The sequence below is a fragment of the Eleutherodactylus coqui genome, chromosome 1 (assembly GCF_035609145.1).
Source record: "Eleutherodactylus coqui strain aEleCoq1 chromosome 1, aEleCoq1.hap1, whole genome shotgun sequence".
Taxonomy (NCBI): Eukaryota; Metazoa; Chordata; class Amphibia; order Anura; family Eleutherodactylidae; genus Eleutherodactylus; species Eleutherodactylus coqui.
In genome coordinates, this window is record NC_089837.1 from 389,032,331 (window position 1) to 389,051,511 (window position 19,181).

General features: G+C 48.3%; 1 protein-coding gene across 2 annotated transcripts in view; it reads right to left on the reverse strand.

The window, feature by feature from the left end:
* The window catches only part of F10 (coagulation factor X), a 35,375-nt gene extending 21,349 nt beyond the window's left edge, over nt 1-14,026 (reverse strand). Inside the window, exons 1-3 of one of the 2 annotated variants that reach the window (XM_066579683.1) lie at nt 13,920-14,026; nt 12,068-12,179; nt 887-1,047 (exon numbers count right to left, since the gene is read on the reverse strand). In XM_066579683.1, coding sequence (XP_066435780.1) covers nt 887-1,047; nt 12,068-12,137 — 231 coding nt within the window. In that variant the 5' untranslated portion in view covers nt 12,138-12,179; nt 13,920-14,026. Of the gene's footprint in view, nt 1-886; nt 1,048-12,067; nt 12,180-12,337; nt 12,357-13,919 lie in introns of those variants that run through there. The other variant, XM_066579684.1, reaches the window with a different exon arrangement.
* Nucleotides 14,027-19,181: the final 5,155 nt, after the last annotated feature.

Here is a 19,181-nt window from a genome sequence, read left to right on the forward strand (position 1 = left end):
CTTTTTTAAACTGTAGCATTCCCTATCCATCGTGTTTTTTTAGTGTTCGTATCAAGTCTTGGATGAATGAGTGAAGGCACTCTGGATGCATCTCAAAAAATGTGGGTGCGTTGAAAAGTCTGCACATAGAAATAATCAGTCTTTAGAAGATGAAAGGGAGCTGTTTGGTTACTGTAAGAAACAAAGTCATCTCTTCTGTGAGTTTTTACTTGATACCTAATCTGTTTTGTTAGCGTGTACCAACCAATGGATTGGACCAGGGGCATAACAATAGCGGATGCAGTTGCACCCGGGCCCAGGAGACTTAGGGGGCCCATAAGGCCTCTCTTCTCCATATAGGGAGCCCAGTACTATGAATAAAGCATTATAGTTGGGGGCCCTGCTACAGATTTCGCATTGGGGCCCAGGAGCTTCAAGTTACGCCTCTGGATTGGACTCTGATCTGAGGGCAGCCAAAAAGAGCACAAGAGACACTGAGCTCTGGTATATATACTGTATTTTTTTATATAGTCCTGCTCACACACACAGTGATACACAAATAACCACCAATCACTGTGTCCTGACAGCATTTAAAGGGATTGTCCAGGATTATAAAAAATGGCTGCTTTCTACCAAAAATAGCACCACACCTGTTTTACAGCTCAGCTCCATTGCAATGAATAGGGCTGAGCTGTAATACCACATACTCAGCTTGTAGACACTAAGCTATAAGAAAATACTGAATCATATAGAAACTACATATGGTGAAGCTCAATGCCTTCTTCTCTTCTTTATACTGCCCTCAGATATAGGGCCATAGGAAACTTATCAGAAAGATCTTTTTAACAGAATGACAAAGCCTGTCCACACCTCTGTTTATAGAAGTTTTAAAACATTTAGCCCTTACAGTTTTTTCTTCATTCTCAAACACTTCGCGAGCTTCCTCATAGTTGCACACTTCTTCATAGCATTCTCTTTCCAGATTCCCCTTTTTGAGCTCTTCAAATATACTGTTTGCCCGTTTCCACCTCTTTAAGATGCCATTCGCCTCTTTTTGGCTCACAAAAACTGCAGTTTAAAAGTGATAGGCAGTATCATTTTTCTGCATGTTTATTTCCTGTCACCAACATATTGCACAGTACTGTAGACAGATGGTAATCACTGACATCAGTCTCTTGCCGATGAGGATCACAGTCTAATTGCCCTGCTTCACACATGCACGAACAGAGAAAATTTCATAAGAAGCTCAGTAACTTACCAACATGCTCTTTAAAAAGTAAGGGTAAACAGTAATAAAAGTTTTAGGAAACATTCCATCTCCTTACTGCATTTATGAGGCATACCCGTATGTTCTACAATGTATTTTATTGCAGGCATGATGTTATAGAGCAGGAGGAACTGAGCAGATTCATATATAGTTTGGGGAAAGATTCAGTATAACTTGTATTGTATTCATTTATATCTCTGCTCATTCTGAGCTGAACAGTCCAATGGGCGGAGCTATCAGTGATTGACAGCTAACTGTAAACAAATGTACAGATAGGGTAGGCTGCCAATCACTGATAGGACCGCCCACTGGACCTCTAAGCTCACAAAGAGCAGATAATTAAATAAAGTACAAGTTATATTGTATCTTTTCCAACAAAACTACATACAATCTGTTCAACTCCTCTTACTATATAACAGTATATAACAGCAGTTTGGACAGCATGTTCAAGCTGACGGATTCCCTTTAACACTTATTAATGTTTTTCTTCTTTTTTTAATGTTAAGCTAAGAGATGAAAATTGTGAAAAATATCTCCTAAATATGGATCCTCACAATCAGCCTAGCCTTTGAGACTTTTACATGAGAAAGCCATTAGAAAAGTGATTTATGCATTTTCAACTATGTTAGAAGGGTGCTGTACCTGTTCACATTTAAGGTATCTTTACACAGGCCATTTATCATCTGAATAATCCCTGGAAACTGCCAATTCGTGCCATAGTTGTCTTGTTTACACATGGCCGCCGACAGGGCACCAAGCAAGAAATCGCTCGCATGTCAGAGTTGCTTGGTTTTGAGCAGAACTAAAAACCAAGCGACTGTTGGCCTGTGTAAACTGCCTGTTTACAGTGAATGGAGGCGGACGGACAAAAATAATCTCTAGCACACTCCACCTTTATTCAAAGAAAAACTATCTCTCCCGTGTAAAACACAGTTCACTTTTCATTCGTCGTTCATTTTATGCACGCATAAAAATCATCATTGGCTCGTTAAAAAAATGGAGTCTGCTGTGGTACCCGCCTGTGTGCAGGAAGAATCGCGTTTCCATAGCTTGCTATGGACAGTATTTGCTGCTGAATCCAGAGGCGGACGCCTTCTCTAGATTCTGCCATGTAAATCTGCAGAAAAGGGTCCCTGTATTGGCAGACGGACGGCAGCATGTAGGGCACTGAAGGATGGGAGCCGAACAGGATGTAAATCCTAACACAATCCAGTTACTGCAACACACTGACAAATGGGGAACCAGACCTGTCCAACCTTACATGCAACCATCCTTCAGGCGCTTTACTCTTTGGAATCTGGACTGTCTGTCAATGTGAATGCAGTGGAGGAGTGAGACAGAAGGACCGTGACCGAATCTGTCACTGGTGACTGACTGCAGGACTGTAGTAATGCAATGTATTACACACACAATGCACGGCCATGTAATATGCGATGAATGGAGTCCGTGAAAGTACACGGACTTTCGTTGATCTATTCACATTAGCCTGTAAACATTGCATGTAGATACGCATGTGAAAAAGATCGCAGGATGCTCTATTTCACCACATATCACGCAGCAAGAGCCCTATTCTTTTCTATGGGAATATATTATGCATGGTCGCCCATACATACACAACGTGGCTATGAGACAGAGATGGTAATAAAAGAAAAAAGAGAGAAGCAAATCACACTGCGCATGACAACGTGCGTGAGATACGCTGTCATGCGCAGTGCACTCACTGCCATATGCAACATTTTACGCATACGAACTTGTGAATGAGGCTTTAATGTTGGTGCAATCAATAAATAATACTGTGATCACCACAAGTTTTAATTTAGACAGTCAAGATTTTCTGTTATCTACTGGTAATATCAGATATTACATTATTTAGGACAGGACTGGGGGCATACTAATCCTAAGCATACGCTCGCTTACCATATAATAAAACATATCTTATAATAACCAATACTTACAACTTCTTGCTGAAAACGTGGGTTGGCCACAGCTTTATTAACATTTTTCAAACATATATTATAACCTTTACTTTTAACCTAACTACCTAAGTCTAAATTCCTCACGCTTTCCCATGCCTAAACTGTTGAACTTTTATTACCGTAACGGCCACAGGACGTTCGTAAGCCCCTTGTTACCTCGGGCTTGCAAACCCTCCTCTAAGCCGTAGCCCGCATGGGAAGCTCCCGGCCTACAATTCCCCAGCTGTGACAACTTCCGCCTCTTTAGAACACCCTGCATCCTTGCACCCTGCCCCTTACCTGGGCGGGTGGGTGGGCGTCTGCTCTCCTCCTACGTCCTTCTTCTTCCACTCCTCGGTCGTTTGTGGCTTTTCCCGCTCTTCTCCTTACTACTTCCTGTTCTAACTCCTCCCTCCCCACTACCTTTGCTCGCTAATTGACTAAACCCCTCACCCCCCTGCCCCCAGTCCCACGCCGCCTCGTTAATCACTTTGCGGCTTGCAAGACTGGGGGCATACTAATCCTAAGCATACGCTCGCTTACCATATAATAAAACATATCTTATAATAACCAATACTTACAACTTCTTGCTGAAAACGTGGGTTGGCCACAGCTTTATTAACATTTTTCAAACATATATTATAACCTTTACTTTTAACCTAACTACCTAAGTCTAAATTCCTCACGCTTTCCCATGCCTAAACTGTTGAACTTTTATTACCGTAACGGCCACAGGACGTTCGTAAGCCCCTTGTTACCTCGGGCTTGCAAACCCTCCTCTAAGCCGTAGCCCGCATGGGAAGCTCCCGGCACGCGGTATGCGCCGTACTCCTATGGCGCATCCCGCCCCACCACGCCAACCCTAGCCAACGCCATTTCCACACCGTCCTGGAGTCCTGACAAAAACGTGTCCAAACCAACATCGTTAAGGTGCACTCCATCATCCCTAAGTGCTCCTCTTTTCTTGTCCTCGAGTTCCCAATGGCGAACTGCCACTCCGCCCAATGATTTAACGAATCTGGACATCCTAAGGTTGATCAATCTTCTTACTCTCTCAATCGCGTCACCGTCTCTGGCACCCCTCCAGCATCTCCTGGCCACGATGTCTGACCATACGAGCACACAATCCTGGAAACAGTCTCGAAAACGCATCATGTCCTGTTTCATGAGTACTAGCAATTCGTTCATTTTTGTTTTTCCTAAGTCGTTCCCCCCGGCGTGAACGACCAGTATAACTCTCCGGGGGGTCCACCTGCTGATTTTAAACACGAATTGCAGAATCCTGGGCCATTGAAGCCCCCGCACACCCATCCAGTTTACCAGCGCGCCACTCAGACCCAGATTCCGTCCCATAGGTCGAGTGGCCGCTCTTCTCTCCGCCCAATAGATAAACGAATGGCCGATGATCCAAACATGCCATGGGTCAGACGCTGAAACAAGAGAAACATAGCAAATACCCGCAAATTGCAAGAAAAACGCCTACATAACGCTAAGTCTTTCGTACACATCAATCCTATTCCAAAACCACGTCTACCGTACGATCCGGTCGTATGTACGACTTGTACGCTTGCGATTTCCATCGCCCCAATCGTTTTAAACCGTCCTCCGACATACCATGGGCTTCCGCTGTCGTTGCGGCCCCAATCCTAAAAGAATGCGTCCCGAATTCCCCCGGCTCCAAACCGCACTTCTTTAACGCCGAACGTAAAACCGCCGAAAATTGGAAACGCGTGAGCGGGGAACCAGAGGAATGTACTAAAAACTGCCCGCTCTGTGGGCGCTTTTTTAAGAACTCACTGATGACCTGAACCGGGCACCATTGTGCCCCTAATTGGTTAATGGTGAGCCATTCACCTCTTCCGTATACATCCGTTTTCGACTTCCTTATACCTATCCGTATGGCTGATCCCGTAGCTATCACGTCGGCGGCCCGTAGGCCACCCAACTTGACTTTACTTGCCGGGACCATCTCCCCGATACGTAAGGCCGCGAAAAATGCTAATGAAAAAGCCGTTCTAAACAACAGTGTTTCGTATTCATCCGCACAGACCGACTCCAAAGCTGACAACAGGCTTGTCAATACTGGAAACGTGATTGGACGGCGCGTATCCGTCTGGACCTTTTCTTTTTTCCACCCGCGAATTATTTGTTGGAACACGAAATCCTTAGTCACATCTATCCTACCGTGCAATTTTAACAAAAACGCCACTCCCGCTAGATGCTTTTTGGCTGCTCCCACCGACAAACGCTTTTTACGCAACTCCGTCAGCATATCCAAGGTTGCTGACTTTGCCCTTTCCCCTCCTACCACTGTTCCACCTGCAAACTTCAACCATGATAACCAGACTGAATTGTAATTTTTCCACGTTGCCGCCGCCACCGATGACTCCACCAGCTTCAACAACTCTCCTCTGCCAGATTCCATAAGGAAGGCGGGCAGCGTACCCCTTCGGCATCCGCCTGCGGGTACCGTTCCCTGAACAGCTCCATCTGTGAACGAGAGAGTGCATCAGCTGCTCTGTTGTCACATCCCGGGACATGCTTCGCACGCAAATACATATTGCCCTGTAAGCATCTTAGCACCACGTGTCTCAACAAAGCCAAAACCGGCAGGGATGCCGACGATTGTTTGTTTATCGTCTGTACGACCGCCGCATTATCCGACCAAAAACACACTCTCCGATCTCGTAACTCTGCTCCCCATAACTCAATTGCTACCACCACCGGGAAAAATTCCAGCAGAGTTACGTTCTTCGTCCACCGTTTTTCTCTCCATGACCTTGGCCAGGACTCCCTGCACCAATGGCTGTTGAAGATCACGCCAAAACCGCCCGAACCCGCCGCATCGGCAAACAAACTGATTTCGGTTCCTTCCACATCTTCCCTAGGGCATACCACCTGCCCGTTGAAAGAATGCAGGAACACCGTCCATAAATGCAAGTCCGCCTTTATTCCTGCCGTCACACGTATAAAATGATGTGGTTCGCGGACCCCCACAGTTGCCAATGACAGTCTCCTGGCAAACGGCCGCCCCATGGGGATCACTTTGCAGGCGAAATTTAAAAGACCCAACAAAACTTGAACCTGCCGCAGCGTCACCTTTTTACACTTAGCCACTTCGCCCACTGTTTGCCGCAACCTGGCCACTTTATCCGCCGGCAACCTGAACACCATATCCACCGAATCAATTTCTATACCTAAAAACGTTAGGCATGTAACTGGGCCCATTGTCTTTTCCTCAGACAATGGGACCCCCGCTAACCGCATTAACCTCTTAAAATTTGTCATTAGGAAACCGCAATCACCCGATGTCTCTGAGCCGACGAACAAAAAATCGTCCAAATAATGGATCACCGATGTGATACCCGTCTCATACTTTAACATCCATTCAAGGAAGGAACTAAATAACTCAAAAAAATAGCATGAGATCGAGCATCCCATCGGTAAGCACATGTCGACGAAAAACTGGTCCTCGATTCTACAACCCAAAAGATGAAAGCACTCCGGGTGAACCGGAAGCAAACGGAACGCTGATTCAATATCAGCTTTAGCCAAATGCGCAAATCTACCCGCCGACCTTACCAACCGAACCGCACAATCGAACGACGTGTAGGCTACCGCTGCTTCTTCTTTTGAGATGCCATCATTGACCGATCCCCCTATTGGGAACGATAAATGATGTATCAGTCGGAACTTCCCGGTTTCCTTCTTAGGTACCAGACCCAAAGGAGACACTCGCAAGTTCTCGAAAGTAGGAATACTGAAAGGGCCGGCCATCCGGCCCAACTCCACTTCTTTTTGAACCTTCTCTTTTACCAATTCGATATCGTCCCTTGCCGATTTCAAATTGGGGCATAACATAGTGGCAGGCTGATGCGCGTACGGAATTCTGAAGCCTTCTCGAAATCCTAACCTAAGGATTTCTGCTTCCTGTTTCCTGTGGTACATGTTTAACCACGGATCCAGGTACTGGCTTCTCACCGGAGTTCGCATTTCCGCCGGTGCTACCCACCGCGGGTACCGACCTCTGTTTCTTGAAACAGCGGATCGCCGCATGCTGCCCCCCGCATACCGAGCACTCGTGCCGGAATTTGCAGGTTGCATAAAATCGACAATGGCCCTCATTGTACAACCAACAGGAGCCATTCGGCCTAGGAGATGCCGCGGGTGGTTGAGATGCCCCCCCCGCGGCTCCCCCGGGAAAGGAAGTCCTGGCTGGACGCTGCGCTAGGATCAGCTGAATCCATACATCAGTGGCCTTAGAGGCCCAACTCGTATGCGTTCCCGACACGCGACGCCGAAAATCTTCGTCATAGCGCCACCATGCTGCACCTCCGTGCAACCGATACGCGCTATAAATGGTATTTAGATATACCATCATCTCCGTCGCTTTGCGCGGCTGAAACTGACACGTTACATGAACCAAAATCACAAAAGCCTGCAACCAATTACCAAAAGTTTTTGCAATCTTCGGTTTTTTGTCAGCACCTCGCTCTGCCGACCGCTCCTTGTCAACCATTACGTGGTCCGAAGAAAGCAAAGACCATATATCAATATACAAGCCATTTTTAATCTTTTCCACCACATCATCGGGCAGACCCACCCCTAAAGGGGCAACCCCACAAAACAACGAATCAGCATACTGTAAACTATCCGTTGGAACACTTTCTGTGCACGCTGCTGAGCAAGCACCAATATTACCCGCAGGCGGGCCTGCGCCCCCTGGAGCCACACAGGACACTGAAAGCCCCTTTTCTGAATCAACCTTGCTCAACAGCGACCTCAGAACCGACACTAAATCATCTTTTTCCGCACCCGCTGCGGGATCCGACACACTTTTAAGAACATTGTATAGGGTAGACTCACCGACTGGACGGACCTCCGGCGTTGCCAAGGGTGATGCCCTCGCTGTACCGCTCCCTTGGTTCCGTCCTAATTCATACGCAGGCTGCCGACCAATCGATCGCCGAACCCTCCTCGTGTCATCCGACTGGGACGTGCCAGGCTGGTCCGGCCCTGACCGATCCTGCGCAAGCTCTTGCCACCTACTGCGTTCCCGGACCTTCCGATAAAGGGATGACTGCGGGTCCGCTCTCCGTGGCTGCTCCCTTCGCACGCAATACTCGTCCTGATCACTGCTAGGCACTTCGTCGCTTGACTCGCGCGGCCTGCTGCTGGCACTACGCCCTACGCTGGCCTTCTCTAGCTGCGCTTGGAACTCTCTATCCTGCCTCTCCTGTCTGGCTCGCTCTTTCTGCCTCTGCCTAGCGCCTTGGCCCTGCTTCTTAGAGCTCCGGCGTGGGACCTGGCTATGTGTGGGAAGGTAAACTGCGGGGTCTGCTGGAGGGGGAATGTAGTGGGGGTTCACGTAGCATTGTCTGAATTCGTTGGTCTGGGCTGGTGGGTGCTGGTACAGGGTAAAGGAGGGTGGGAGTTGTTGTTGGTGGGGGTGGCAGGCCTGAAATGTGTCCATGTACCGGGGAGGGGGGGGGGGTTGGCTAGGCCATGTGTCTAAATGTACCCTCCCCGCTCCCCCCTGAGGGCTATGTGGGGTCCTAAATGGCCTGTTTCCTTCCATGTATCATGCTGACCCTGCGCCCTGTGCTGGCACTGCAGGGTAGCGTGACCTGCCTCCCCCCTCCCTGCTGCTGCTGGACCCGCTGGTGCTACCCGGGCTGTGTGTCAGGGGGGGGTTGCGTGGGCCCCAGCTTTCCGTGCTCCCCCTCTCTCTCACTATCCCCCCACCCTCTCCCCCCCTGCCCACCGGGCTTCTTCTTTTTCGCGCCCTCGGCGCTGCCTGTGCCGCCACGTGCGCTGCGCCGCCATCTTGCGGGGACGTGCGGCCGGACCGCGCGCTCCCCTGCTCCTCTCCGCTGCTCGCACTCTGCTCACCTCGCACTAGTCCGGTCATCCTGCGCCCGGCTGCGCGATGTTGCCTCAGTTCGGCGCCCGCTGTCGCTCCCGAGCGCCGTCCTCCGAGCTCCAGACCCTCCGCTGGCACAGTCCTCTGAGCCTCCGATGCCGGTCCTCCCGCCGTACCTCTCAGTGCCGGCGCCGACTTCCGGTTAGCTCCTCCGTCCCTCCTGGTGCCTGCGCTGCCCTGGCTGGCTCTTCCTCCTCCCCTCTTCGGTGCGGGGCTCGGACTGAGCCTCGCCGGGGGCTGCTTTCGCCGGCGCGGTCTCCCTCGCGGTGCCTCTTGCGGGCTGACTGGCTCCTGTCCCGATCTCCGCTGCGGTCTCCCAGGCGGTGTATCTTGCGTGCTGGCTGGCTCCTTTCCAGGTCTCTGCTGCGGTCTTCCTCGTGGTGTATCTTGCGTGCTGGCTGGCTCCTTTCCAGGTCTCTGCTGCGGTCTTCCTTGCGGCGGTTCTTGCGTGCAGGCTGGCTCCTCTCCCGATCTCCGCTGCTGTCCTTCTTCCCCGGCTGGTTCTCTGGCTCCGGCGATCGTCCTGCAGCTTGCCAGCAGCTCTTCAAGCCATCCGGTGCCGTCTTGCATCACTGCCTCCTGGATCATGGCCCGTAAGTCGTCCATTTTTCTTTCTTCTTCCTCCGCTGTTACTGTCTTCCACCCGACTCTTCAAGCTTGTCTGCTGATGGCTTCTCTCTTGCCCGACTCCTGTCTTCTGCGCTCCCCGACTTGCTTTTTGTTCTTTTGTCTTTTCTGCTTCTATCTTTCTTCTGCTCGTCTGCTCTCCTCCTACGTCCTTCTTCTTCCACTCCTCGGTCGTTTGTGGCTTTTCCCGCTCTTCTCCTTACTACTTCCTGTTCTAACTCCTCCCTCCCCACTACCTTTGCTCGCTAATTGACTAAACCCCTCACCCCCCTGCCCCCAGTCCCACGCCGCCTCGTTAATCACTTTGCGGCTTGCAATGAACATTCTATACTATATTTAAGGATGAGTTCACACACAGCAGAACTGCTGATGTGAAGTACAATGGAAGTGAATGGGGTTTTCACAAACTCCATTAACTTACAGTGGATCAGTGTCTTAATTTGCATCACAAAGAATAAAGACCAATTTAGACACAATGATTATCACTCAGAATTCGATCAAAAGCCATCTTTTGAGCAATAATCGCTGTGTCTAAACGCGCTGCCATTGCGCACTTTTCGTGTACTATTCGTTCATCTGTGATTTCTAGCAAGCTAGAAATCACCGATGACTGTGATCACTCAAAACTGTCAGTCAAACTATCCTTTGAACGATTTTTGAGCGATTTATCTTTCAGTGTAAATGGCCTTAAATCTGGAAAGACTTTTTGCAGTGATATGCAGAAAAAGCAAAAAGGACTCAAAAAGGAAATCTAATATATTTCATTTAAAGGAAGTTTGTCAGCTAATTTTTGCCTATTAAACTGCATATACTGACACATGAGTGACTGAATGATGGTTAAAACAACAGCATTAAGGCCCAATGCAAACGGGCGGATTTGAATTATGGACTCCGCATGGGGCACCTGTGCAGATGATCCACAGTTCAGGCCACCCATAGGGAAAGATAGATGTCCACAACTGAATTAAAGCATGTGGATTTGATTTGTGGACCTTTGGGTGCGGAAATCAAATCGCAGCATGCTCCATTTTCATGCGGTTTCTGCACAGACAGCTTTCATTTAAGTCACTGGATGCCATTCGATGCACGGCCCATCTGCAATTCCGTGTATTCCATGGAAAAGCAGGAGTTTAAATAAAAGCTGTACTGCACATGTGCGCCAGCAGAAGAGAAAAAAGAATGCCCGTATGGGTTAGCAGGGTCCTGGCCACGGGCAGGGTTGAATTCCGCTACGGGCTTCCAAATGTGGAATCCGCCCCGCCCGTGGACATGAGCCCTAATTCTGTGCCCTGTGGCTCCCATCCTGCGGATGGCGGCTACATGTGATTCCTGCTGAGGAGGAGTCACAGAGTATGCGTCTGAAGCCTCAGTGCGGCTCAGGTACACCGTCCGTGGAAAGCAGGACATCTCCAGCAGACAGAGCTGAAGACGTCCATAAACATAGGGAGGGCTTTTTTAGCAGAAGAGGGAGGGAGATAACCCGGTCCTCTGGCAGATGTGAACCACCCATCAGATGGTCTAAGGCTAATTAACATACAGTGTGGGAAGCCTTCCTGCGCCTTTATCTAGAGATGGGAGTTGCAGTGCACAGTGATAATGGTGCCGTTTTAATCACCATTCAGTCGCTCATGTATCAGTATATTGAGAGTAACAGGAAAAATTAGCTGACGGACTTCCTTTAAGGGTTTTTTACACCAGAAAAACCGTCCAAATGATCATTCCCAATGACAGCTCACTGTAAACATGCAGCGATCGAACAACAATTCACTCATTTGACGTTGATTGCAACTTTTATGCTGACATAAAAATCATTGCCTGTCCGCAGCATATCCGATTATACATAATGCAATGAGCAGGAGAGGAGGAAAGGCAAGTCATCACATTAACGAAGCAGATGATTTATTATATAAACACTAGTCTTGCAAATCCAAACAATTTGCTATATCGTCCATCTTGTTATAGGCAACTCATCTGCCCGTGTAGAAGGACCCTTAGAGATATGACCTTTTTAGTAGTCACCGATTCTTAGCAATGCAGTTCATCATGTATCACAATTGCAGTAATATCAGACACAACCTTAATTATTGTATGTACACAGTCATGATTTATAGTATTCGGCAGATACCTTCAAATTTGTATCATGCCATACGCAATAACATTGTATGTACAAGAAACACTGTCCTGATCTGCATGTACAGGAAGCACTCCCACCGCACAGAATCACAGGACAATTTACAGTCCCTTTAATCCAGGCAATTTAACAATTCTCTCACTTCCCAACGACACATCCCACAATTAGCAGATACATTCTCTTACCATTTTCTGCAGGTTTAAGGAGGACGACAAGTAGAGATATGAGAAGTATGAGACACGTCTTGCCAGCCATGATGTGTTATTCAGTCAAATGCTCTTATTTCCTTTTGGGCGGCTAATGTGACAAAAAGAGTCAAGAGTTCAAGCTGCAGCTTGCAAGGGAAATTAGAAAATTCCTGCTTTGAGGACTAAATTCTGGAAAGTAACCTGGAGAGTCCCTGAGCTATAGACATATGTGATTAGGAACTATTTACTGGTTAAATGCTTACTTACCAAGAAATGTATGTCCAAGCGTTGCAGTCGATAAACTAGTGAGGAGTAAAATTTACAAAAAAAAAAGTGTTTGCATGTCTTATGCAATATGTCCCATGGAATTCAGATACGCTGTATTTGCTTTGTGTACATATTAAAAGGACAAAGAACAGTTTGTGTACTGACAAATGAAATGGCTACTATCCAGATTACCTTAAACAGTTCCTGAGCTTTAGGAATTAGTGACTTTTCAGAATTAAGCTGTGTGTACGTGAGTGATCATTCGATTTCTGCCCATTATATGACATTATATGACACACACACAGAGTAGAGGAGATCCTGCTCCTCTATCATCTCATATACAGAGAGACAGCAGTATCATATAAGACATTATACAGCAGTACTGAGCAGTGTAGATGTGATTCCAGTAACTGTAAGACAATGCAACATGTACAATTAGCTGCAGCAACATCTGTGTGTGTCTCTTTGCTTCTTTCTCATTTGGCTCCTCCCACGTCCCCCTCCACTCTTTATAGACAGCATGTTCTAATGTTACTTTGAGCTGTTAGTTCATCTTGTTTACCGAAAAAAAAGTTTGGCACTTTTTCATAATGAGATGTCGCAAGGTGGTGCACACAATGGCCTGCAGGGGGCTGTAAACGGGCCTTCTGTCCACTGGAAGGTATGCTAATCAGCAGGAACAGCTGTACAATCATGTTGTGCCAGTACTGGTCACTTGTGTAGCGTAGACGCCCAGAAGTCAAACGGGCCAGCACTATATCTCAGTACATCTATGTGAGAGCTGACATACTTTTGGAACATCATGGATAAGTGTTGTCTGTGACTGTTAGTCCTACTCTGTGATTTTGCTGCAGGCTGCAATGGGCTAAAAACAACATACCACACCTCTGTTAGACTTTCCCTACCACCAGCAGGGCATCCTGTTTGGGCATCCGTGCATTCAATGTCTTGGTCTTCTCTCCCTGGTTGTTTGGACTGCCCAGTTGACATCCATGACATGGATGACCATCAATGATTAAGGATGAGCGAGTATACTCGCTAAGGCACTACTCGTTCGAGTAATGTGCCTTGACGAGTATCTCCCTGCTCGTCCTTAAAGATTCGGGGGGGCGCCGCGGGGCGGGGAGCTGCGGGGGAAAGCGGGGAGGAACGGAGGGGAGATCTCTCTCTCCCTCTCTCCCGCCCGCTCTCCCCTGCTCCCCGCCGCGACTCACCTGCCAGCCGCGGCGCTCCCCGAATCTTTAGGGACGAGCAGGAAGATACTCGGCTAAAGCACATTACTCGAACGAGTAGTGCCTTAGTGAGTATACTCGCTCATCCTTATCAATGATCAAACAGCTCCTCAGACTAATCCATGTTGACTGTTCAAAGAGTTTGGGGAAGAATTCAGGAATTGCCAGGGGGGGGGGGGGGGGGCGTGGATTGCAGATAAAAACATGTATGGGATAATAAATAGTAGGATAAAAATAAGTAAAACAAGCAAAGATATTAATTATCAACAAAAAGAGTACAAGAGTATAATGTGTTACGCTCTTAAAATACAAAATCCACCACCCTATGATCCTAATAAAAGGTTACTCACGGAAGAAAAAGGTTCTTACTGGACTTGTTGGAACTGTGACCAGCAAAACCCGTGTTGGACGGACATTTGTTCTGCCTGTAGTGCAAAAGCACAGCAATAACTTTTTTCGCAGCGCGTCTGTAAGCAGGAAGCAGCAGGTGAAGTACCTTTGGCTTTTAAGCCTAAAGGACTTTACCCTGTAATTACTAAAAAAATATAGCAGCATCAAATCTAGAGGAAGCTGCTACGGGAAAGACACGAAGCCATATCAAAATCCCTAACACAGTTTATAAAAGAAGTAACTGAATATAATCTATGGACTCTACAAGAACATATGGCCCTGGCCAGAAGGGGTGGTCTTGTTACAGTATGTGGATGATTTGTTACTATGTGCTGAAAGGGAAAAAGGGGTCAGCACTACCCATTGGAAATATATCCCAATAGAAATGAATAGGTGCACGTTAAACCATGGCTGCAACATACAGTAGAAGCAGAAACCAAAAATGGCAACAGCACGCAAAGTAAATTTACTATAGGAGTTGGTAGATGGGCCAATGTAATTTGATCAAATTATATGTTAGGAACCTTGCATTATTTAATGTGGTTAGATTATAGGAATGTATACCTCTGATAGTAAATTTACTTTGCGTGCTGTTGCCATTTTTGGTTTCTGCTTCTATTGTTACTATGTGCTGACAATCTCCAAATTTGCCAGCAGGCATCAATCTCGCTGCTCAACTTTCTAGCAGATAGTAGATGTAAAGCTTTAGGCTGGGTTCACACAGGGCGGATTTACAGCTTATTTGCTGTGGTTTGCCGTTGCATATCCACATTACGGCCATTCCATTGCGTTTGCAGTGCAATGCAGTGCAAATGTGTTTGGCCAAAATGCTGTTCTCACAGGGCGTATATTTTTCCCCAGAGCCGCAGTGCGGATATGCAACTGCTGCGCGGATTTTGAAGACGCAGCATGTCTATTCTTTCGACCTTTCTGCAGCACTTTTTTTCCATAGGTCCCCATGAACGCAGCTAAAACTGCTATAAAATCCGCAATTGCTTTTTTTGCCGCGGTTTTTTATAGCGGTTCCGCAGCAGATTGTTCGCATGAGAAAAGAGAGGCAATAAAGTTTGTTCACAGGAAGTGCTACAGCGGCCATTTTAGGAGCTTGGCGCCATTTGAGCCTGGACATAGTGCTGCTAGGAAGCAGGGAGCAAGAGCCCCTCCGGCAGCACCACCCCCAGCGGCACCACAGCCCCCAGCGGCACCACCACCACCACCACTACCACCACAAGCAGTGACACCACCGCCTGCCGCGGGAAATCCACTGGCAGCGGCGGCAACATCCCCGCCCCGCCAGTGGCGGGAAAACCACCTCCAGCAGCGGCGGCAGCACCACCCCCAGCCGCACCACCACCACTACCACCACCGCCAGCGGCGGCAACACCGCCACCCCGCCAGTGGCGGGAAAACCACCACCAGCAGCAGCGGCAGCACCACCCCCAGCGACACCACTGCCAGCGGCGGCACCACCCCCGGCCCGCCAGTGGGGGGAAAACAACCACCAGCAGCGGCGGCAGCACCACCCCCAGCGGCACCACCACCGGCAGCGGCACCACTGCCAGTGGCGGGAAAACCACCAGCAGCGGTGGAAGCACCACCCCCCAGCGGCACCCCCGCCAGTGGCGGGAAAACCACCAGCAGCGGCGGCAGCACCAACACAACCTTCTCCCACCGCCTAAAAAGGTAATGTACAACATGCATTTTTGGTTCCCCCCCAACCCAATTACGCATGGTGTGATCGTGCCTCTGTGCGCCCCCCAAAAGTTTTTATGGCTGTAGTTGCAGCATGGTGCTCTATTGCATGTTTGCAGTCGTCTGCTTTGTTGCATCGCTCCCCCTGTTGCATGGCGTTGCTTTGCACGGGCGCGGCCCCCGTTTCGTCGTGGATTTCCTCCCTTGCTTCGCTTCCCCTGTTGCATGGCCTTGCTTTGCACGGGCGCGGCCCCCGTTTAGTCATGCATTTCCTCCCTTGCATCGCTCCCCCTGTTGCATGGCCTTGCTTTGCACGGGCGCGGCCCCCGTTTTGCCATGCATTTCCTCCCTTGCATCACTCTCCCTGTTGGACAGCCTTGCTTTGCAGGGGCGCGGCCCCCGTTTTGTCGTGCATTTCCTCCCTTGCATCGCTCCCCTTGTTGCATGGCGTTGCTTTGCACGGGCGCAGCCCCCGTTTTGTTGTGCATTTTCCGCTTTTGCATCGCTCCCCCTGTGTCATAGCGTGGCTCTGCAAGGGCGCGGCCACCATTTTTCGCCATTTTCCATTTTTTCATTGCTCACCCTGTTGCATGGCACTCTTTTGCATGTGAGCGTTGCCCTTATTTTTGGCAATTTCCTATTGTGCACTCCTGCCCCAGTTGCATGTCGTGGATCCGCTTAACTGGAATTTTTTCCAAATTTTCCCTGCAGCCCAATCACTATCTCCAGACGACAAGTCAATTTCAATCAGACAGTCCTCTTACTAAATCCGTGCTATGGCGTGGTACCAACGGATGGGGATAAACGTCGCCAGAATAATAATGTTGGTGAGTAAATTGGCAGCTGCCTCCCTCTCGGAATGCAATATTACATGTTCTTTTCTCTCTTCCTTGTAGGTTGAAAGCAAGCCACAAATTTGGGACCCAGCCGAGCTGGGCTACAGCGACCGGGACGTGAAGGCAGACGCCTGGCTAGCGGTGTGTTCCGGAATGTATCCCGATTGGGACACCGCCACTGTTGCCGTTCAAAGTGAGATACGTAAGTTGTCATAGCTATTTGCCAGGTTTTGTGTGTCATTTGTTCGATGTAGTAACGATGTCCTGGATTTAACCACACTCTTTATTGCAGCGGGAGATGGATAAAATTATTTTCCTGGCTTTCTTTCAACTCAATTTTTATTTTGCAGTGAAAGATGTGAAAAATCGCTGGCGGTCTGTACGCGATCGTTTTAAAAAGCACGAAAAGGACTGTGAGAAAAGTGGCTCTTCCCCGTCCAAGAAAAAATGTCCCCACCAAGACGCATTGGTGTTCCTGAGAACCAGTAGAGAATTGCATCCGTAAGGTTAATTTTTCTTACACTGGCTTCTTTGGTTACGTGACATAATTTGAATTTTTGGTTGTACCTCTCTAAAATTTACTCTTGTTTCTTCCACAGATCCAGCGGGAACGTCAAGGCGGCGCAAGCCGGGAGCGTGCAGAGTTCGCAAGGCGATATTGAGCGGGTGGAACTAGAGTCTGAGGATGCTGAACCACGAGAAGGTACCCCAACCTTGGACGACAGCCAGCTGAGCACGCCAGATTTGGACCCCAGTTTTGTTACACCAGAAGTGGCAGATCAAAATGTCTTGCGTAGCAGCAGGACTGGCAGCAGAGCAGGGAGTAACAGGGAGGTCAGTTCTGAGTGTTCGAGTCGCAGCGTAGCAGCTCGCCCGCGGCGGAAAAATAATCAACCGGATGCCGCCCAAGAAGCTCTGGCGATGTTGCACCGCGCTGACACCAAAGATCAGTGGGACACGAACTAACATCGGAGCGTCAGTGGGGTATTGCACCAGTAATTTACGCTGTTCTTGAGGTTTTTGCAGCTCCAAGGCCCATTGCTGACTGCTGCGACATAATTAAGGCTATGAAAAATGAGACCTTTGCTGTGCCGCCGTCCACACGCATGTTGCCTCCACCCCAATCTTTCCCAGACCAACCAGGGAGGGTTTTTAGGACGCCAGGATACCCCATTCAGTATGTCTCTCAAGACAGTGGCTACACCGACACAGTGACGGGCGGGTTCCCTTCGCAACCGTCATTCCTGTCAATGATGAGCAGCCCTTTGCATCAAACATCGCAACAAACAACCTCTGTCTTGTACTCGCCACCATCCAGTTCTCAATCAGGTAGTGGAGAAGGGTCGTTCATGAGTTATACGACATTGCAGTGATCACGACAGTTGTAGGGGGATCACTGCAATGTCGTGAACGCAACCACTGGAAATAGCATCTTCCATACTGCTGAAGCCTTCAGGGACACTGCATGGGATTGCCGGGTGCCCCAAAAATTCTTCTGGATGGTCATGGGAAAGATTGGGGACAAATTTGTACAATGGATCACTGTCGGTTACTCACTGCTCTGCTGCTAAATCTACAATGCTGACACATTCCTTCCCTTCAGTTGTATTACTGTGAAATGCTCCAATAGTGATGTAACTGAACGCGAAGTAATGTCTTTTTTCTTGTGCCTTTTTTATTACCTGGCTGGCTGTCCTCCTAGGTTGGGGTTACAAACTTCTCGAGGTCAATGCCCCCTTTTTTTTTTTTTTTTTACTGTATATGTACATGTTCTCTCAAATCTACCCTACATTTGAGTTCTGACTACATGAAATATTAATAAAAAATACTGCTGTGAACAGGGGCATTATGCCGGCCTGTTCCCATCAGTATTTTTGCTTGCGGTCTCTCCGTCAAATTAGGCGATAGCTAATTCGCTAGTGGATTGCCTTGTAACATACAAGAACGCAGTGCTTCACACGAAACTGCTGTGATCACGTGCCATATGGCAATTGTTTCAGGGGCTATTATAGCAGTCTTGCTCTTAGCAAACATTTGGGAGTTGTAGTTTTCCACTTTGGAATGAAAAGTTTAAAAACCAACCCCGCATTGTTCACTTAATCGACAGCTATAATTTCAGTTGAATGTGGACAAGGAAATGTACAAATTTTCAAAGAGAAAAAGGTTTCTTTCAGGGGTCCTGCTGTAGATCTTCTTGTTTAAAACTAAACAAACTGTCGTGGCAGACAGTCTTTTTTTATATAATAATAAATTTATTCCAAAACAAAAGAAAAAATTGCATGCAAGAAAACTACTTCCAACGGTGATTATACAACGCGTTTCGGCGTTCTTAAACGCCTTTTTCAAGTATAACTATAGATCAAAAGTACGTCTTTTAAATAGCATGTCTTACCTTATGGAGGTGGGAGTTGCAGGTGCTCGGCCCGCGTCTCTGTATCATGTCGCTCGGGCGCATTATCTGGGCGTCATAGCTCTGTAACGGAGGAGGTGCTCCAGCGCAAATATGCGCTGATCCCGAATGTAGACTCCATGGTGTAGAGGAAAGGAGCGCTAATTGCGTAGCTGCCAGGCTAAAGCTTTGCTGAGGAAAGGAGTTTCTTCACATTTACTACAGGCACACTCGGACCACAGGTGCAGGCGGGGTGTCCCTAACGGTTCACGGGAACCCCGCTACGCACCAGGTGAGTTATTTTA